At 34.8% G+C, this 21,836-nt stretch overlaps 1 protein-coding gene across 1 annotated transcript; it reads left to right on the top strand.

Moving 5' to 3' along the window:
• Window positions 1-893: 893 nt before the first annotated feature.
• CYLC2 (cylicin 2) lies at window positions 894-19,153 on the top strand. Its single transcript, XM_060411548.1, has 4 exons — window positions 894-898; window positions 8,309-8,349; window positions 16,201-16,322; window positions 17,978-19,153. The coding sequence occupies exons 1-4, from the start codon at window positions 894-896 to the stop codon at window positions 19,151-19,153; spliced, it is 1,344 nt and encodes a 447-aa protein (XP_060267531.1).
• The last annotated feature ends 2,683 nt before the right edge of the window (window positions 19,154-21,836 follow it).

Genomic DNA, 21,836 nt, shown 5'->3' with positions numbered 1-21,836 from the left:
CTAGTGAAAATACTGAACCGTAAAACATGTGTATGCTTAACTTTATTTTAAAATATCAAATTACATTCAAAATTGATAGTACTATTTGTGTATACATCATTGATGAAGAACATGTCAGATGCTCTGTATTGTAGCTAATGACTGGTGTCATTAATCCTTAAAACTTTAGGTATTCTAGTGGGTTTAAAGTGTTCTTTTATTTCTAATCAGAGAAATATATATTTTTACATGTATAATTTTTTCCTTTTCATCTTTCATTTCCCAGAGGATTTTTTTTTTTTGGTTTCTTTACATAGGTCTCATATATTTCAATAAAATTGTTTTAAAATAATTTATTACAAGTTATATTCTATTGTTTCTTTAAATGTAAATTATTTTCTAATTATAGAAATATAATTGATTTATATAATTAGAGCTTATATGATCTTATTACATTCACTAAATATCTCTAAGTAATTATTTTTTAGCTGTCATGCAATATAGTATTTACTCAATCATGCGTTCTGTGAATAAAGGCCATTTTGCTTCCTGTCCAGTCTTAATGCTTTTAGTGCCTTATAGAACAAAACAGGGTCTAAGTTACAACGAAGGAATGAAGTGAATATCCATAACTTGTTTACAGATTTTAGAGAAAAGACAGTCAATATTCCACCATTGATTTAATTTTAATAGTAAGTATTGTCTAGACTCATTTTATCAATTTGAGGAAGATGTGTTCTATTCTTTGCTTTCTCAGACTCTTTAATCATGAATGAATGTTACTTATTTTCAAAACTTCTAAATATTTTGAGATGATCAAGAGGATTTTCTTATATTTTTTAAGTAATTACACTGATTAATTCATATACCTTAAACTAACACATTTACATCCCAGAGAGTAAACCTCAGTGATCATGACGTATTAGACTTTATGTATATTACATATTGTTCAGCAAGAATAATTAAGAAATCGTTAAGGAACTTTGTGTCTGTAATAATGCATAGTCTATAGTATTATTATCATATAGTCTATAGTATGCATAGTATTAGTTATTAATATACATTTCTAGTAATGTTCTTGAGACATTTTGATGACAGTGTTCTTTATATCAGTCTCAAGAATGGGTATAAACCTCTGCTCCTTCTTGTTTCTGAAAAAATTTTGTAGAGTTAATATTTTTTCCTTAAGTTTTAAATTTGATTTATCAATAAAATGCTATGAACCTGTGCTTTGCTTTCTGGGAAGCTTTAAGATAATAGATGAAGTTTATTTGAGTCATCAGACTATTCACCATTTTGTTGTTTCATTGAGTGTCAGTACTGGTAAACAATCCTGGAGAAGGGAACCCACTCCTGTATCCTTGCCTGGAAAATTTTATGTATAGAAGAGCCTGGTGGGCTACAGTCCATGGGGTCACAAAGTGTTGGACACGGCTGAGAGACTAACACACTTATTAGCAAATAAAAAAATTTTACAAGGAGCTCATCTATTTCACTTAAGTTGTTAAATCTACTGTAATTAAATTATTACTGATATAGCTCATTATCCTTTAAAATATATGTAATTATAAAACCTTCGTCTGTCCTGATACTGGTAATCTGTGTATTCTCTCTCTTTTTCTAATCAGTCTTTTTAAAAGTCAATACATTTTAATAATCTTTTCAAAAAGGAGACATTGGATTTTTATATTTGCTCTAGTTTTTTACAATTATCATTTTGTATTGGAAAATAGCTGATTTGCAGGTTTCAGGTGTATAACAAAGTAACTCAGTTATACATATACATGGACAAACTCTTTATTAAATACTTTTCCCATTGAGGTTATTTCAGAATATTGATCAAGGTTTCTTGTGCTATACTGTAGATCTCTGTTGGTTATCTACTTTTAAATACAGTAGTATGTATATGGCAACACAGGAGCCCAATTTATTCATCCCCCTACTTTTCCACTTTGGTAACCATAAAGTTTGTTTTTAAGTCTGTGAGTTCCTTTCTGCTTTGTAAAAAAGTTCAGTTGTATCTTTTTATTAAGATTCCACATAGAAGTGATTATGATGTTTATCATTATCTAACACATTGAATATGATAAATTCCAGGTCCCTCCATGTTGTTAACAAATGGCATTATTTCATTCTTTTTAATGACTAATATTCCATTGTATATGTGTACCATATCTTTTTTATCCATTCCTTCATCAATTGACATTTAGGCTGCTTCCATGTCTTACTTATTGTAAACAATGCTGTAATAAACAATGGAGTGCATGTACACTTCGAAACCATGTTTCCCTTCAAATATATGCCCAGGAGTGGGATTGTTGAATCATATGATAGCTTTATTTTTAGTTTTTTTTTTCAAGAACCTTCATACTGTTCTCCATACTGGCTATACCAATTTACATTCCCACCAACAGTGTAGGTGGGTTCCCTTTTTGCCACATTCTCTCCAGCATGTTTTGTAGACTTTTTGATGATGGACATTCTGACTGCTATGAGGTGATCTCATTGTAGTTATCACTTGCATTTCTCTAATAATTAGTGAAGCTGAGCATCTTTCCATGTGTCTTTTGGACATCTCTATGTCTTCTTTAGAGAAATGTCTATTTAGGTCTTGTTACCACTTTTTAACTGAGTTATTCATTATTTTGGCATTAAGCTGAGTGTGCTGTTTGTAAATTTTGGAGGTTAATCCCTTCTTGGATGTATTGTTTGCAAATATTTTCTTCCATTCTGTGGATTTTCTTTTCTTTTTGTTTATGGTTTCTTTTGCTGTGAAAAATAATTGAGCATAATTAGGTGACATTTGTTTATTTTTATTCCCATTATTCTAGGAGATGGATCAAAAATATATCGCTGCAATTTATGTCAAAAAGCATTGTAATATACTGTGCACTTATGTTTTTTTCTAAGAGTTTTATAGTATCCGGTCTCAGATTTAGGTCTTTAATCCACTCTGAGTTGTTCTTGTGTATGGTGTGATCTGATGTTTTAATTTCATTTTTTTACATGTTGCAGTCCAGTTCTCCAGAATCATTTATTGAAAAGACTGTGTCTTCTCCATTGTATATTCTTGATTTTTCATCACAGATTAGAGGAAATGCTTTCAAGCTTTTCAACATTGAGTATGATGTTAATTGTAGTTTTGAAATATGTAGCCTTTATTATGTTGAGGCATGTGCCCTCATTGCCCACTTTCTGGAGAGTTTTTATCATAAATGCTGGTTGAATTTGGTCAAAAGCTTTTTATCATCTATTGAGATTACCATATGGTTTTTAGTCTTCAATGTGTTATTGTGGTGTAACACACTAATTAATTTGTGGATATAGAAAACTGCTTGTATTCTCGGGATAAATCCCACTTGATAATGGTGTATGATCCTTTAAGTAGAGACATTACTTTGCCAACAAAGGCCCATCTAGTCAAGGCTAGGGTTTATCCAGTGGTCATGTATGAATGTGAAAGCTGGACTGTGAAGAAACCTGAGCGCCGAAGAATTAATGCTTTTGAACTGTGGTGTTGGAGAAGACTCTTGAGAGTCCCTTGGACTGCAAGGAGATCCAACCAGTCCATTCTAATGGAGATCAGCCCTGGGTGTTCTTTGGAAGGAATGATGCTAAAGTTGAAACTCCAATACTTTGGCCACCTCATGTGAAGAGTTGACTCATTGGAAAAGACTCTGATGCTGGGAGGGATTGGGGGTAGGAAGAGAAGAGGACGACAGAGGATGAGATGGCTGGATGACATCACCGACCCTATGGACGTGAGTTTGAGTGAACTCCGGGAGTTGGTGATGGACATGGAGGCCTGGCGTGCTGCAATTCATGGGGTTGCAAAGACTCGGACACGACTGAGAGACTGAACTGAACTGAACTGATGATCCTTTAATGTACTGAAGGGATTTCATTTGCTAGTATTTTGTTAAGAATTTTTGCATCTATAGTCATCAGTTTATTGGCCTGTAATTTTCTATTTTTTTGTAGTGTCTTTGGTTTTGGCATCATGGTGATGGTGGCCTCATTGAATGAACTTTGGAATGTTCCTTTCTCTGTATTTTGTTTTGGAATAGTTTCAGGAGAATGGCTTCCTTGGTGACTCAGTGGCAAAGAATCCACCTGCCAATGCAGGTGATATGGGTTCAATTCCTGGGTCAGAAAGACCCCCTGAAGAAGGAAATGAAAACCCACCAACTCTTCTCTAAATATTTAAGAGACTTTGCCTGTGAAACCCTCTGGTCCTGGACTTTTGTTTGTTGGGAATTTATAAAGCACCATTTCAAATTCAGTACTTGTGATTGGTTTGTTCGTATTTTCTATTTCTTCCTAGTTCAGTCTTGGGAGATTGTAATTGTCTAAGAATTTGTCCATTTCTTCTAGATTGTCCATATTATTGATATATAATGCCATGAGTAATCTATTATGATACTGTATATTTCTTTAGTGTCAGTTCTAACTTCTTTTTCATTTGCTATTTTATTGATTTGAGTCCTCTTCCTTTTTCTCTTGATGAGTCTCATTAACAGTTTATCAAATTTTGTTTATCTTTTCAAAGAACCAGCTTTTAGCTTCATTAATGTTTTCTATTGTATTTTCATCTCTAATTCACCTTATTTATGCTGTTATCTTTCTGAATTTTGTCCTACTAATTTTGGGTTTAGTTACTTCTTTAGTTACTTTAGGGTAGGTTAGATTGTTTATTAGAGATTTTTCTTGTTGCCTCATGTAAGATTGTATTGCTATAAACTTTCCTCTGAGAACTGCTTTTTCTCTGTCTCATAGGTTTTGAATTGTGATACTCTCATTGTCATTTGTCTCTAGGTATTTTTTAATTTCCTCTTTGATTTCTTCAATGGCCAATTGATTGTTTAGTAGAAGTTTTTTTTTTTATTTTAATTCTCTACATGTTTATGTTTTTTAGGCTTTTTAAAAAATTGATTACTAATGTCATAGTCTTGTGTTCAGAAAATATGCTTGATATGATTTCAACTTTCTTAAATTAACCAAGGCTCATTTTGACACCCAGAATATGATCAATCCTGAGGAATGTTCCATGTACCTTTAAAAAACAACAACAACAACACATTCTTCTGCTTATGATGGAATGTTCTACCAATATCAATTAAGTTCCTCTGTAAGTATCAAATAATTATGGGAACACTTTCTTCAAATTCTAAAAGTGATCAAGTCCATCCCCAAGAAAAGAAATGCAAAATATTAAAATGGTTGTCTGAGGAGGCCTTACAAATAGCTAAGAAAAGAAGAGAAGCAAAAGACAAAGGAGAAAAGCAAAAATATACTATCTGAATGCAGAGTTCCAAAGAATAGCAAGGAGAAATAAGAAAGCCTTCCTCAGTGATCAGTACAAAGAAATAGAGGAAAACAATAAAATGGGAAAGACTAGAGATCTCTTCAAAAATTAGACACACCGAGGGAACATTTCATGCAAAGATGGGCTCAATAAAGGACAGAAACAGTATGGACCTAACAGAAGCAGAAAATATTAAGAGGTGGCAAGAATACAAAGAACTATACCAAGAAAGATCTTAATGACCCAGATAACAATGATGGTGTGATCACTCACCTAGAGTCAGACATCCTGGAGTGCAAAGTCAAGTGGGATTTAAGAAGCATCACTATGAACAAAGTTAGTGGAAGCAATGCAATTCCAGCTGAGTTATTTCAAATCCTGATGTGGTGAAAGTGCTGCACTCAATATGCCAGCAAATTTGGAAACCTCAGCAGTGGCCACAGGACTGGAAAATGTCAGTTTTCATTCCAATTCCAAAGAAAGGCAATTCCAAAGACTGTTCAAACTACTGCACAATTGCATCCATCTCACATGCTAGCAAAGTAATGCTCAAAATTCTCCAAGCCAGGCTTCAGCAATACATGAACCGTGAACTTTCAGATGTTCAAGCTGGATTAGAAAAGACAGAGAAAGCACATATTAAATTTCCAACATCTGTTGGATTATAGAAAAAGCAAGATAATTGCAGAAAAACATCTATTTCTGCTTCATTGACTACACTAAAGCTTTTTACTGTGTGGGTCACAGAAAACTGTGGGAAATTCTTCAAGAGATGGGAATACGAGACCACCTTACCTGCCTCATGTGAAAGTTGTATGCAGGTCAAGAAGCAACAGTTAGAACTGGACACTGAACAACAGGACTGGTTCCACATTGGGAAAGGAGTACGTCAAAGCTGTATATTGTTACCCTGCTTATTTAACTTATATGCAGAGTACATCATGTGAAATTCCAGGCTGGAGGAAGCCCAAGCTGTAATCAAGATTGCTGGGAGAAATATCAGTAACCTCAAATACACAGATGACATCACCCTTATGGCAGAAAACAAAGAGGAACTAAAGAGCCTCTTGATGAAAGTAAAAGAGGAGAGTGAAAAAGCAGGCTTAAAATTCAACATTCAGAAAACAAAGGTCATGGCATCCAGTCCCATCACTTCATGGCAAATAGATGGGGAAACAATTGAAACAGTGACAGACTTTCTTTTTTCCTTGGGCTCGAAAAATCTGCAGATGGTGACTGCAGCCATGAAATTAAAAGACACTTGCTCCTTGAAAGAAAACCTATTTCCAACCTAGACAGCATATTAACAAGCAAAGATATTTCCAGCAAGGTCTCTCTAGCCAGTAGTCATGTATGGATATGAGAGTTGGACCATAAAGAAGGCTGAAGAATTGATTCTTTTGAATTGTGATGCTGGAAAACACTTTAGAGTCCCTTGGAGTGCAAGGAGATCAACCCAGTCCATCCTAAAGGAAATCAGTCCTGAATATTCAGTGGAAGGACTGATGATGAAACTGAAGTTCCAATACTTTGGCCACCTGCGAGAAGATGTGACTCATTAGAAAAGACCTTGATGCTGGGAAAGACTGAAGGCAGGAGGATAAGTGGAAGACAGAGGATGAGATGGTTGGATGGCATCACTGACTAAATGGACATGAGTTTGAGCAAGCTGGGAGTTGGTGATGGACAGAGAAGCCTGGTGTGTTGGAGACAAAAGAGTTGGACATGACTGAGCAACTGAACTGATGAGTTCAAATCCTTGTTGTTCAAGGGTCAACTGTAATTTTGTTACTGATTTTTAATTCAATTTCTTTATGATCAAAGAATATTCCTCAGAGATTACATACAATTTCATGGACCATGCTTATGTACCACTTTAAAATTTCATATATAATAACGTGTTTCCTGTTTCAGAACACTTAGAAAAAAAAAAGTTTATAACCATGGTTGAAAAAAAAAATTTCACCAGTGTATAAATGTACATTGGCTAGATCTAAGCTTAGAGATTTAGATATAGTAGGACAAGTAATTTTAATACACATCTCCAGTCAAGAAATACTAGGTCAGATAACTTAATAGTCAATACATCTTCAATTTTATTCAATTAATTAATTCAAATTTTTTGTAGAGTGGCAAACGTGTGCCAGGTTTTTTGCTGGGAACTAAAATTGTAATGAAGCTACCAAGATACTTTTTTTTTTTTACTATATTTTATTAGTATTATTTATGCAATGTCAAAAAAAGTAAAATGCTTTGTTGTCATGTGTGTTTTTAGGTGGATGCATGTGTGTGTGTGTGTAAAACTGAAACTCATGATCATCAGTGACTTTATTTTTATAATATAATGGGCTAATGTATAAATATATTCCTTTAACAGATCATATTATGTGCCTTAGTTAAAATAAATAAGAATTAGATGTAAAATGTTTCTTTGTCAGCATAAACATGCATTTATACTGCTAAGACAAATAGAAACTACTTTATAACACCAGTTTTATTTATCTTGAAAACATCAAAATCCATATCAATAATTGTGGTAACCACTGACCAACACACACATACACACATTCGCATCTCATGGGAAAACCATTTATTAATTTGGATTCGGTTAAATTCTGAGATTATTTTGAGGATCTGGCCTTACCTAAGCATAGTCTTTTTAAGACTATATCTTATAATTCTTGTAGTGTCTTACAGTTCAATTTTAAGAGTCTTTGGAACACAGAGTGGGGAAAATTTCACTCATGGTTTCACATTAAAAATAAATCATAAATGTCAATATTTAAGATATGTCAATTGAGTTTTTTCTGAAAAATCTTTACCCACCTTATTTTAATTATGTTGAAGTTTGTGCTAAAAACATGTATTTACCGCTCTCCATTTTTCTGTGATCTTACATAATAAACAGAAAGAATGCAAACTATTTCTCTAGCTTGCAGTGGCTAGTGTTTGTGTGTAATAATGATAATTAAATAGAGTGATTTTATATAAATTGATTAAAACTTTTCCCTCTTATTTTAATAGCCAAAAAATAAACTTTGGAGCATATGATAATTACGTTCCAGGTAAGAAAGAGTTCATTTTTTAAAAAATGTGTAAGTAATTTTAGGGATAAGTAATATAACAACAGCTGTTATGGAGCATTATTAAAAATCAACTTTTAATTTTTCAAGCACTTTTATGACGGGTTCAGTAAATACCTTCTAAAGATATTTTGTCTTTAATTCAAAGAAAATTAAGTAAATATGTTTAGCAACATAAATAAGAACAAATTTACATGTTAGAACTCAAAAAAATCAGAAAATCTTACATGAAAAGCAGTGTAAAAAATGGATAAACAACTTCTCATCTGTGTCAGAAATGTCTTATGCTACATTCCTGATACTCTGTACCAGACTTATAACTGACAAAGAATTCATTACTTGACAAGGCCAGTCAACCTGATGTTGAAGTGTAACTAAGTGTTAGTTGCTTAGTCATGCCCGACTCTTTGTGACCCCATGGACTGCAGCCCACCAGGCTCCTCTGTCCATGAGATTTTCCAAGCAAGGGTACTGGAGTGGGTTGCCATTTCCTTCTCCTTCTCTGATATCAAGTAATCAATTTTAACCCATATATTGAACTTAAACTCATTTTTCATTTTGCATTTTTCTCACTGATCCTGATTCTGTCTTTAGAATGACAAGTCTCATATATAGCATGTTTTGTACATATTTAAATTGAGTAAACATATCTCTTTCACTGATCTCATTGGTAACCTTAATGTTTTCAACTGTTTATATTATAGTTTCTATATAACTCAATCATCATAATCATAATTCTGTAGGTACTCCTTATCAATTTTGTTCATTAGTATATCACTTATAACAGTGCAGTTCTTGGGCATATAACATTTACTCTTGTAGCTTAGAAAATGATTAATAATTAAGAATATCTTAGCGAGAGAGGAAAAGATGGCGGAGGAATAGGATGGAAAGACCACTTTCTCCCTCACAAATTCCTCAAAAGAACATTACAACGCTGAGCAAACTTCACAAAACAACTGCTGTAGGCTGGCAGAGGACATCAGGCAACCAGAAAAGCAGACCATTGTCTTCAAAAACAGATTTTTAATCTCTGCTCTTAGGTTTTTGTTGTCAATTTTGTTCATTTAAAAACCCAAACTTCACTACCCAGGTTTACCTGAGAGCGAGATTACTGGCTTGACCACTCTCTCCTCCTTTGGACTCTCCTTTTTCTCCACCAGGTGGCCTCTGTCTCTTTTCTCCCCCATCTCGTCTCTATCCAACTCTGTGAATCTCTGTGTGTTCCAGACAGTGGAGAACACCTAAGGAACTGGTTACTGGCAGGATCTGTCTCTCTACTTCTCATTCCTCTCTCCTATCCTCCTGGACACCTCTGTCTACTTCCTCCCTCTCCTCTTCCCCGTATAACTCTGTAAATACATCTGAGCCGTCCAGACTATAGAGCGCACATAAGGAAGTGACTTCTGGCTAGCTCGATCTCTCCTCTTTTGATCTCACCACATCTCATTCCAGTTACCTCTAACTACCCCCTCCATTTTCTTTTCTCCTTGTAACTCAGTGAACCTCTCTGAGTGTCCCTCAATGTGGAGAAACTTTTCATCTTTAACCTAGAGGTTTTATCATCGGTGCTGTATAGATGGAGAAGTCTAGAGACGACTGTAAAAATAAAACTGGAAACCAGAAGCAGGAGGCTTAAATCCAAAGCCTGAAAACATTAGAGAACTCTTGAATTCAGGGAACATTAAGCAATAGAAGCTCATCAAATGCCTTCATACCTACACCAAAACCAAGCTCCACCCAAGGGCCAACAAGTTCCAAAACAAGACATACCACGCAAATTCTCCAGCAACACAGGAACACTCCCCTGAGCTTCAATATACAGGCAGCTCAAAATTATTCCAAAACCTTTGATGTCTCATAACCCATTACTGGTCACTCCACTGCACTCCAGAGAGAAGAAATCCAGCTCCACCCACCAGAACTCCAACACAAGCCTCCCTAACCAGGAAACCTTGACAAGCCACTGATAAAACCCCACCCACAGTGAGGAAGCTCCATAATAAAGAGAACTCCACAAATTACCAGAATATAAAAAGGCCACCCCAAACACAGCAATATAACCAAGATGAAGAGACAGAGGAATACTCAGCAGGTAAAGGAACAGGAGAGTTGTCCACCAAACCAAACAAAAGAGGAAGAAGTAGGGAATCTACCTGAGAAGGAATTCCGAATATTGATAGTGAAAATGATCCAAAATCTTGAAATCAAAATGGAATCACAGATAAATAGCCTAGAGACAAGGATTGAGAAGATGCAAGAAAGGTTTAACAAGGACCTAGAAGAAATAAAAAAGAGTCAAAATATAATGAATAACGCAATAAATGAGATCAGAAACACTCTGCAGGCAACAAATAGTAGAATAATGGAGGCAGAAGATAGGATTAGTGAAATAGGAGATAGAATGGTAGAAATAAATGAATCAGAGAGGAAACAAGAAAAACTAATTAAAAGAAATGAGGACAATCTCAGAGACCTCCAGGACAATATGAAACGCTCCAACATTCGAATTATAGGAGTCCCAGAAGAAGAAGACAGAAAGAAAGATCATGAGAAAATCCTTGACGAGATACTAGTTGAAAACTTCCCTAAAATGGGGAAGGAAATAATCACCCAAGTCCAAGAAACACAGAGAGTTCCAAATAGGATAAACCCAAGGCGAAACACCCCAAGACACAGATTAATCAAATTAACAAAGATCAAACACAAAGAACAAATGTTAAAAGCAGCAAGGGAAAAACAACAAATAACACACAAGGGGATTCCCATAAGGATAACAGCTGATCTTTCAATAGAAACTCTTCAGGCCGGGAGGGAATGGCAAGACATACTTAAAGTGATGAAAGACAATAACCTACAGCCCAGATTACTGTTCCCAGCAAGGATCTCATTCAAATACGAAGGAGAAATCAAAAGCTTTACAGACAAGCAAAAGCTGAGAGAATTCAGCACCACCAAACCAGCTCTCCAACAAATTCTAAAGGATATTCTCTAGACAGGAAACACGAAAGGGTGTATAAACCCGAACCCAAAACAATAAAGTAAATGGTAACGGGATCATACTTATCAATAATTACCTTAAACGTAAATGGGTTGAATGCCCCAACCAAAAGGCAAAGACTGGCCGAATGGATACAAAAACAAGACCCCTCTATATGCTGCTTACAAGAGACCCACCTCAAAACAAGGGCCACATACAGACTGAAAGTGAAGGGCTGGAAAAAGATATACCACGCAAATAGAGACCAAAAGAAAGCAGGAGTGGCAATACTCATATCCGATAAAATAGACTTTAAAACAAAGGCTGTGAAAAGAGACAAAGAAGGTCACTACATAATGATCAAAGGATCAATCCAAGAAGAAGATATAACAATTATAAATATATATGCACCCAATATAGGAGCACCGCAATATGTAAGACAAATGCTAACAAATATGAAAGGGGAAGTCAACAATAACACAATGATAGTGGGAGATTTTAATACGCCACTCACACCTATGGACAGATCAACTAAACAGAAAATTAACAAAGAAATGCTAACTTTAAATGATACATTAGATCAGTTAGACCTAATTGATATCTAGAGGACATTTCACCCCAAAACAATGAATTTCACCTTTTTTTCAAGTGCTCACGGAACCTTCTCCAGGATAGATCACATCCTGGGCCATACATCTAAACTTGATAAATTCAAAAAATCGAAATCATTCCAAGCATCTTTTCCGACCATAATGCATTAAGATTAGATCTCAATTACAGGAGAAAAACTATTAAAAATTCCAACATATGGAGGTTGAACAACACACTTCTGAATAACCAACAAATCACAGAAGAAATCAAAAAGAAATAAAAATATGCATAGAAACTAATGAAAATGAAAACACAACAACCCAAAACCTGTGGGACACTATAAAAGCAGTGCTAAGAGGAAAGTTCATAGCAATATAGGCATACCTCAAGAAACAAGAAAAAAGTCAAATAAATAACCTAACTCTACAACTAAAGCAACTAGAAAAGGAAGAATTGGAGAACCCCAGAGTTAGTAGAAGGAAAGAAATCTTAAAAATTAGGGCAGAAATAAATGCAAAAGAAACAAAAGAGACCATAGCAAAAATCAACAAAGCCAAAAGCTGGTTCTTTGAAAGGATAAATAAAATTGACAAACCATTAGCCAGACTCATCAGGAAGCAAAGAGAGAAAAATCAAATCAATAAAATTAGAAATGAAAATGGAGAGATCACAACAGACAACACAGAAATACAAAGGATCATAAGAGACTACTATCAGCAGTTGTATGCCAATAAAATGGACAACGTGGAAGAAATGGACAAATTCTTAGAAAAGTACAACTTTCCAAAACTAAACCAGGAAGAAATAGAAAATCTTAACAGACCCATCACAAGCACGAAAATTGATACTATAATCAGAAATCTTCCAGCAAACAAAAGCCCAGGTCCAGACGGCTTCCCAGCTGAATTCTACCAAAAATTTCGAGAAGAGCTAACACCTATCCTCCTCAAACTCTTCCAGAAATTGCAGAGGAAGGTAAACTTCCAAACTCATTCTATGAGGCCACCATCACCCTAATACCAAAACCTGACAAAGATGTCACACACAAAAAAGAAAACTAGAGGCCAATATCACTGATGAACATAGATGCAAAAATCCTCAACAAAATTCTAGCAATCAGAATCCAACAACACATTAAAAAGATCATACACCATGACCAAGTGGGCTTTATCCCAGGGATGCAAGGATTCTTCAATATCCGCAAATCAATCAATGTAATTCACCACATTAACAAATTGAAAAATAAAAACCATATGATTATCTCAATAGATGCAGAGAAGGCCTTTGACAAAATTCAACATCCATTTATGATAAAAACTCTCCAGAAAGCAGGAATAGAGGGAACATACCTCAACATAATAAAAGCTATCTATGACAAACCCACAGCAAACATTATCCTCAATGGTGAAAAATTGAAAGCATTTCCCCTAAAGTCAGGAACAAGGCAAGGGTGCCCACTTTCACCGCTACTATGCAACATAGTTCTGGAAGTTTTGGCCACAGCAATCAGAGCAGAAAAAGAAATAAAAGGAATCCAAATTGGAAAAGAAGAAGTAAAGCTCTCACTGTTTGCAGATGACATGATCCTCTACATGGAAAACCCTAAAGACTCCACCAGAAAATTACTAGAGCTCATCAATGAATATAGTAAAGTTGCAGGATATAAAATCAACATGCAGAAATCCCTTGCATTCCTATACACTAATAATGAGAAAGTAGAAAAAGAAATTAAGGAATCAATTCCATTCACCATTGCAACGAAAAGAATAAAATTCTTAGGAATATATCTACCTAAAGAAACTAAAGACCTATATATAGAAAACTATAAAACACTGATGAAAGAAATCAAAGAGGACACTAATAAATTGAGAAAAATACCATGTTCATGGATTGGAAGAATCAATATAGTGAAAATGAGTATACTACCCAAAGCAATTTACAAATTCAATGCAATCCCTATCAAGCTACCAGCCACATTTTTCACAGAACTAGAACAGATAATTTCAAGATTTGTATGGAAATACAAAAACCTCGAATTGCCAAAGCAATCTTGAGAAAGAAGAATGGAACTGGAGGAATCAACTTGCCTGACTTCAGGCTCTACTACAAAGCCATCAAGACAGTATGGTACTGGCACAAAGACAGACATATAGATCAATGGAACAAAATAGAAAGCCCAGAGACAAATGCACACACATATGGACACCTTATCTTTGACAAAGGAGGCAAGAATATGCAATGGAGTAAAGACAATCTCTTTAACAATTGGTGCTGGGAAAACTGGTCAACCACTTGTCAAAGAATGAAACTAGATCACTTTCTAACACCGCACACAAAAATAAACTCAAAATGGATTAAAGATCTAAATGTAAGATCAGAAACTATAAAACTCCTAGAGGAGAACATAGGCAAAACACTCTCTGACATAAATCACAGCAGGATCCTCTATGATCCACCTCCCAGAATTCTGGAAATAAAAGCAAAAATAAACAAATGGGATCTAATTAAAATTAAAAGTTTCTGCACAACAAAGGAAACTATAAGCAAGGTGAAAAGACAGCCTTCTGAATGGGAGAAAATAATAGCAAATGAAGCAACTGACAAACAACTAATCTTAAAAATATACAAGCAACTCCTGCAGCTCAACTCCAGAAAAATAAATGACCCAATCAAAAAATGGGCCAAAGAACTAAATAGACATTTCTCCAAAGAAGACATACGGATGGCTAACAAACACATGAAAAGATGCTCAACATCACTCATTATTAGAGAAATGCAAATCAAAACCACTATGAGGTACCAATTCACACCAGTCAGAATGGCTGTGATCCAGAAATCTGCAAGCAATAAATGCTGGAGAGGGTGTGGAGAAAAGGGAACCCTCCTACACTGTTGGTGGGAATGCAAACTAGTACAGCCACTATGGAGAACAGTGTGGAGATTCCTTAAAAAATTGCAAGTAGAACTACCTTATGACCCAGCAATCCCACTGCTGGGCATACACACCGAGGAAACCAGAATTGAAAGAGACACATGTTCCCCAATGTTCATCGCAGCACTGTTTATAATAGCCAGGACATGGAAACAACCTAGCTGTCCATCAGCAGATGAATGGATAAGAAAGCAGTGGTACATATACACAATGGAGTATTACTCAGCCTTTAAAAAGAATTCATTTGAATTAGTTCTGATGAGATAGATGAAATGAGCCGATTATACAGAGTGAAGTAAGCCAGAAAGAAAAACACCAATACAGTATACTAACACATATATATGAAATTTAGGAAGATGGCAATGACGACCCTGTATGCAAGACAGCAAAAAAGACACAGATGTGTATAATGGACTTTTGGACTCAGAGGGAGAGGGAGAGGGTGGGATGATTTGGGAGAATGGCATTCTAACATGTATACTATCATGTAAGAATCAAATCGCCAGTCTATGTCTGACGCAGGATACAGCATGCTTGAGGCTGGTGCATGGGGATGACCCAGAGAGATGTTATGGGGAGGGAGGTGGGAGGGGGGGTCATGTTTGGGAACACATGTAAGAATTAAAGATTTTAAAATTAAAAAAAAATTAAAAAATTTAAAAAAAAAGAGTGTGAGGGAACACAAAAATATATTAATGGTGGGACAATGACTAAATATTTTGAAAATGTAAACTGGAAGTATCTTTAACAATTTAATTTTGCACAGTAATGTTTAATTCTGTGGCCATACTCTGGGAATCTATGAAGAAATAAAAGCATATGTACATGATAAAAAAATAAAATAAAATAAATAAAAAGCAGAAATAAAGTACAAAAAAAAAAGAATATCATAGACCCAATTGTATATTTACTGATTATTTTAAACAAGAAATGTGCTAAGTGCGTTGGAAGCTACAGAAGTAGTTACCACATCTTCTGTTCTCAGCAGAATTGTATTCCAACCAAAAGAGTATTAAAAATAAAAATCTAGAATGGAGAGATTGAAGGATGAAGACAAAACAGTAAAACTGCTTCTTTCTATTTACATTATAGACTATATTAGTTTCACAGTGACTATATAGCTAACCATAAAGCTGGTGAAAATTTTAAAATGATCAAATTTAATTTCCTCATATTAATAATAATAATTTTCAAATATTACCAAATGCATGAAACCATAATTTATATTATTTATTTATTCATTTACATACAATTACCTTACTGCCATTTTAGACCTGATAAAATTCTATTTACTCTGAGATGTATACTTATTTTTTGTTTTTTATTTCAGTCAGTGAATTAAGCAAAAAATCATGGAATCAGCAACACTTTGCTCTGGTATTTCCCAAACCACCAAGGCCAGGAAAAAGAAGGAGATCAAAACCTTCCCAACTACGAGAAAATATAAGTCCTGTGAGTATTGAAAAAGTTATATAATGTTACTCATAATAGTCTTAAAATCATGAATATTTTATATATGTTATAGATCAGGGCTGACCAATGGGATTTCTGTGATGATGGAAGTATTTTATATCTTTACATTCTAATTCCAATATTGCTACTGAACATTTGAAATGGGACTAGTGCAACTGAGAAATTGGATCTTATAATGTAATTGGATTCAGTTCACATGAGGCTTTTAACTAGCATACTGGACCATACATGTGTGTTAAGTCGCTTCAGTAGTTTCTAACTCTTTGCAACCTTATGGACTGTAGCCCACTGGACTCCTCTCTCCATGAGATTCTCCAGGCAAGAATACTGGAGTGTACTTCCATACCCTTCTCCAGGGGATATTCCCAACACAGGGATCTAATCCCCATCTCTTATGCCTCTTAAATTAAGAGGCAGCTTATTTACCACTAGTGCCACCTGGGCAGTCCATGAATAGTACAGTTAAAGGTAATTCAATTCTACTACTTGGAGAAAGTAGATCTATTTTCTTTGCATTTCACTATATAAAAAAATATTCCCATATTTTCTATCAAATATTAGTTCAGCAATATCACATTACAGAAAATATGTATCCAAGAAACATAGAAATCTTGATATCCTAATATTACAGTTAGTATGAACATTCAGAAAATATTCCAGAGCTGGAGATATCCCCTCATTAGAATCATGGAGTTACATCATACACTGAGAAAGTTTCAATGCTTTCTCATTTCCAGAAATGCATAATTCAGAATTCTGAGCATTAGAAGATTAATATTTCCCAATGTTTCTGGGATCATCATGGAATATGAAAAATTTCAAGAAAAGTTTTCACCAAATGATGTATCTTCAACTCTTGTTGATGTAACCCAATTTCTTCTGTTTTTTTTTTTTTTAATGTTCTTCTTTCTTTTTTCTTTCTTGTTTGTTTTACGATTCATTAACATTCTTTCCAAAATTTGTTATTTTTGCAATTAACTTTTTAAAAATATTTGACTAGGAGTTGAAAACAGAATACACCATTCTGCAGAAACTAGTTGTCAATGAAAGATTATTGCTTTCATTATTACAGGTTCTTAGCTGATGTTCAAATTATATCTTGTCAAGGAGAAGAGTACCAGGCTTTTAATTTTAACCACAGGTAGCATTCAAACTTCCAGAAATCTTGAACGTGACAATAGAGACCAGGATATGCTTGAACATAAAACTTTTAGATATTAGAGAATAATTAGTTCCTGAGTTAGCATAGAAATGGCAAGTGGTTAAGATATTCCAACAAGCTTCAAGAACATAGAGTTTAAAAAAAAATAAAAGTCTCTCATGATTGTGAAAAGAGCTTATGATATGTCATTAGAAAGTGGAGGTTTCTGAGCATTTTAACATAAATCTTGAGGGAATTATGAAGGTCCTCTAAATTAAAATTAGCCCCAAAATGAGGTATGACTGTCCTTTAGTACAACAAGGAACAAATTTTTTTTTTAAAGCACAATAAACTATGTAAGCTACCATTTATCCTCTATTAATCAAAATCTAAAATATTTTCATGGTCAAAGTTGAATGCATTCAATATCTGGTAAAAATGGCTGTGTAATTCACACACAAATTGTTCATCATTATTCTAACCAATATTTCAGAATTATGATGCAGAGAAGTTAAGGGGAGATCGTAAACGACCTTTATGGATGCACCGTTCTTTAATGAGAATTTCTGAGAGACCATCTGTTTATTTAGCTGCCAGGAGTCAGCATCCCCAGAAAGCAACTTCTCCCTCCAAGGAGGATGCTAAAAAGGCAGCTAAACCTTCATCTTTGACGCCTAAGAAAAGTAAAGAAGACAAGGACAAATCAGATTCAGAAGCAGAGGCCACAGATTCGAAGGAAAAATCCAGGAAACTTTCAAAAGCTCAAGAAGAGAAACCAGATGAAAAGAAAGACTTAAAAAAAGAGAGAAAAGGTTCAAAGAAGGGCAAGGAATCAGCGACAGAATCTGAAGATGAAAAAGCAGGTGGAGAGGAAGGTGCTAAAAAAGATAGGAAGGGCTCAAAGAAGGTCAAGGAGTCTCCTTCAGATTCAGGAGGTGAAAAAGGAGATGCAAAGAAGGATTCCAAAAAAGATAAGAAAGATTCAAAGAAGGGCAAGGAGTCTGCTACAGAATCAGAAGGTGAAAAAGGAGAAGCAAAGAAAGATTCCAAAAAAGATAAGAAAGATTCAAAGAAGGGCAAGGAGTCTGCTACAGATTCAGAAGGTGAAAAAGGAGATGACAAAAAAGGTAAAGGTAAGAAAGGTTCAAAGAAGGGCAAGGAGTCTGCTACAGAATCAGAAGGTGAAAAAGGAGATGACAAAAAAGGTAAAGGTAAGAAAGGTTCAAAGAAGGGCAAGGAGTCTGATTCAAAGGCAGAAGGCAAAAAAGAAGATGCAAAGAAAGATGACAAAAAAGATAAGAAAGATTCAAAGAAGGGCAAGGAGTCTGCTACAGAATCAGAAGGTGAAAAAGGAGATGACAAAAAAGGTAAAGGTAAGAAAGGTTCAAAGAAGGGCAAGGAGTCTGCTACAGAATCAGAAGGTGAAAAGAAAGATGCAAAGAAGGATAAGGAAGGGAAAAAAGATCCAAAGAAAGCCGGTGAGAAAGGTGATGAATCAAAGGACAAAAAAGATTTGAAGAAGAAGGATAGTAAAAAAGAAAAGAAGGATGAGAAGAAGCCTGGCGAGGCAGAAAGTGAACCAAAGGATGCAGCCAAGAAGGATGCCAAGAAGGATGCAAAGAAGGACGCCAAGAAGGACGCCAAGAAAGATGCCAAAAAGGGAAAGTAGGCCTTGGATGAAAATTCAAAAGCACATTTGATGAAACAATTTTAGTAGTCTGAAACTCCATCTATGAGTGGAAGTGGTATCCAAAGAACTAATGATATAATTTGTAAAGTGGGGGAAAGACGAATTCAAAAGATGGACTCAGAAAAGCTTCATTTAATAAAAATAAGGTAAAACATTAGAAGGACTTGGCGGTTAATTACACAAAATTTGGAGAGATGAGGATTCAACGAAAGACCCCCAGAAAGATTCAAAAAGAATATTCAAATAAGAAAGTAGAAGTTAATGATGTTGAATCTATAGATACAAAGAAGAAACAAAATCAACAAAGGAGTCAAAAAATTCATGGATACAGATGTTGAATCCATAGATTTAAACAACTTGAAGTTAATACCCACAGATTTAAATAAATAATTGTAAAAGTTATGAGGGGAAGTCAAACAAATTTCATAAAATCTACTTTCAAATAAGCACAAATACAAATTAAAAGTAGCATTCCTAAAAAAAAAAAAAAAGGAAAAAGAAAAAAAAAATTACTGCTTTTTTGTGAGCCTATACCATCTCTGAAGAATAACCAGCCAAAAACAAGTTGATGGATATTGAATACTCTGCTTCCAAGACAAGATAAACATACTTGGTAAGTTAGTTTTGCTTCCTTTTAAATAAAATAAGATTAAAAATCAATTGAACTAGCTTAAAGGTTTGAATTGAAATTTATCATTCTTATAAAATCTCTGTAATCTGATTGGATTTTTCCTAGATTTTCATCAGGTTTGAACATTTTCATTAGAAATATTTAAGAATGTGGTGGGGACACCACATGAATGAAGGTTTTTAAAGTGCCAGTAGAAAGGTTAAGGAAGCAGAATTATTTAAGGTGAGGGAGAAGAGACTGGTTTATGATACATAGCATAATTACTTACCAAAAATTTTATGTATTTGATTGTCTTAACAGAAAATGGTGGCCAGCTTCTCTCCGTTTAAGGAATGATGTAAATCAAAATTGTCCAAATTACAAATGTGAGTAAATTTAAACGAGACATATTGATTCTTGATAATCTGATAAATACATATATAAAAGCAAAAGAGCCAGAATTAAACAGAGTTTAGCAGGGGCTTCCCTCATAGCTCAGTTGGTAAAGAATCTGCCTGTAATGCAGGAGACCCTGATTCGATTCTTGGGTCGGGAAGACTTGCTGGTGAAGTGATAGGCTAACCACCCCAGTATTCTTGGACTTCCATTGTGGCTCAGCTAGTAAAGAATCTTCTTGCAATGCGGGAGACATGGGTTCAATCCCTGGGTCAGGGAGATCCCCTGGAGAAGGGAAAGTCTACCCACTCCAGTATTCTGGCCTGGAGAATTCCACAGACTGTATAGTCCATGGGGTCGCAAAGAGTCAGACATGAATGAGTGACCTTCACTCACTCACTAGCAGAGTGAAAATACTGCCATGATATTATTATCATGTGAAAATAGTTAATTTTATAACTATATTAACTCTCTTCTATCCCATGTGTCTTATTAATGTGAAAAAATTAAAAAGCTATGTAAAACAAAAGTCAAAACCTTGAACTTGCCAATTAGTGTCAATTAAATCTTTTTTTGATTTAAAACATACTCTCTCAGATAAACTCAACAATGTTGCAGAACTTGCTAAGTGATTTTCTCTGCCTTTTCTTATTCCCAATATAAACTCTAGATCTAAGATAAAGCTTCTGCTTTAACATTAAAGGAAGGGTCTCCTATTCCATATGCACTCAAAAGCTAACTTTCTATTAAGAGTGAAGTGTAGTTTCTTTGCCTGTTCTTAAAATATTGGCCCCTGTCTCCATATATCAACTACTCAGGGGTTAATGGCTATTGTAGCTCATGGTCTTCCAGGTGGTCTTACCTTGCTGATCTGAAATAATTGTGATGACAAACAGTTGAATCTTGCCCCATTGGTTTCCTCTCCCCCTTCCAGGAAACTCCTCATTCTCCTTCTGCTTATAGTAAAATTCTGTGTTCAGATATCCAACCGTTTCTGAAAATATTAGCATCAGTCTGAAAATTTAGGAAAACATTTAAAAAATAAACTTTATTGAAGTGTAGTTAATTTACAATGTTGTGTTAGTTTAGGAAATCATTTAAAGTCCCCCATTTACCTCTAAAAATACCCTTAAAATTTTCTAACATAATATTCAAAAGTCAAATTTTAGATTCAGATTTAATATCTAGTAAAAGAACATCTGAACATTTGCTTTTACCATTCTACTGAACTGCACCAAGGTCATCAGGAAACCTCCATATAGCCAAATCAAACAGCAGTATATTTTCATCCTGACAGCTTGTCTCTTTTCTATCTGTATATTTCCGTGAGTTATCCCATCCATTCAAAGGGATTTATAGATCATTCTTACGCTGTTGAATCCTGCATTTTAAACATAATGTTGATTTCTCCACTCAACTCCAAATTCATATATCCAAATATTAAATTAAAGCATCTACATCACTCTCTTCCAGGCAACTCAAAATTGTTTTGTTTAGTTTCTAGTCATGTCAGACTCTTGCAGCAAATTGATTGTAGCCCACCAGGCTCTTCTGTCCATGGGATTTCCCAGGCAAGAATACTAGAGTGGGTGCCATTTCCTTCCCCAGGGGATCTTCCCGACCCAGGGACTGAATGTGCACATTCTCCACTGACAA

The sequence above is a fragment of the Ovis aries genome, chromosome 2 (genome assembly GCF_016772045.2).
Source record: "Ovis aries strain OAR_USU_Benz2616 breed Rambouillet chromosome 2, ARS-UI_Ramb_v3.0, whole genome shotgun sequence".
NCBI lineage: Eukaryota > Metazoa > Chordata > Mammalia > Artiodactyla > Bovidae > Ovis > Ovis aries.
This window is presented reverse-complemented; position numbering and strand designations above follow the sequence as displayed.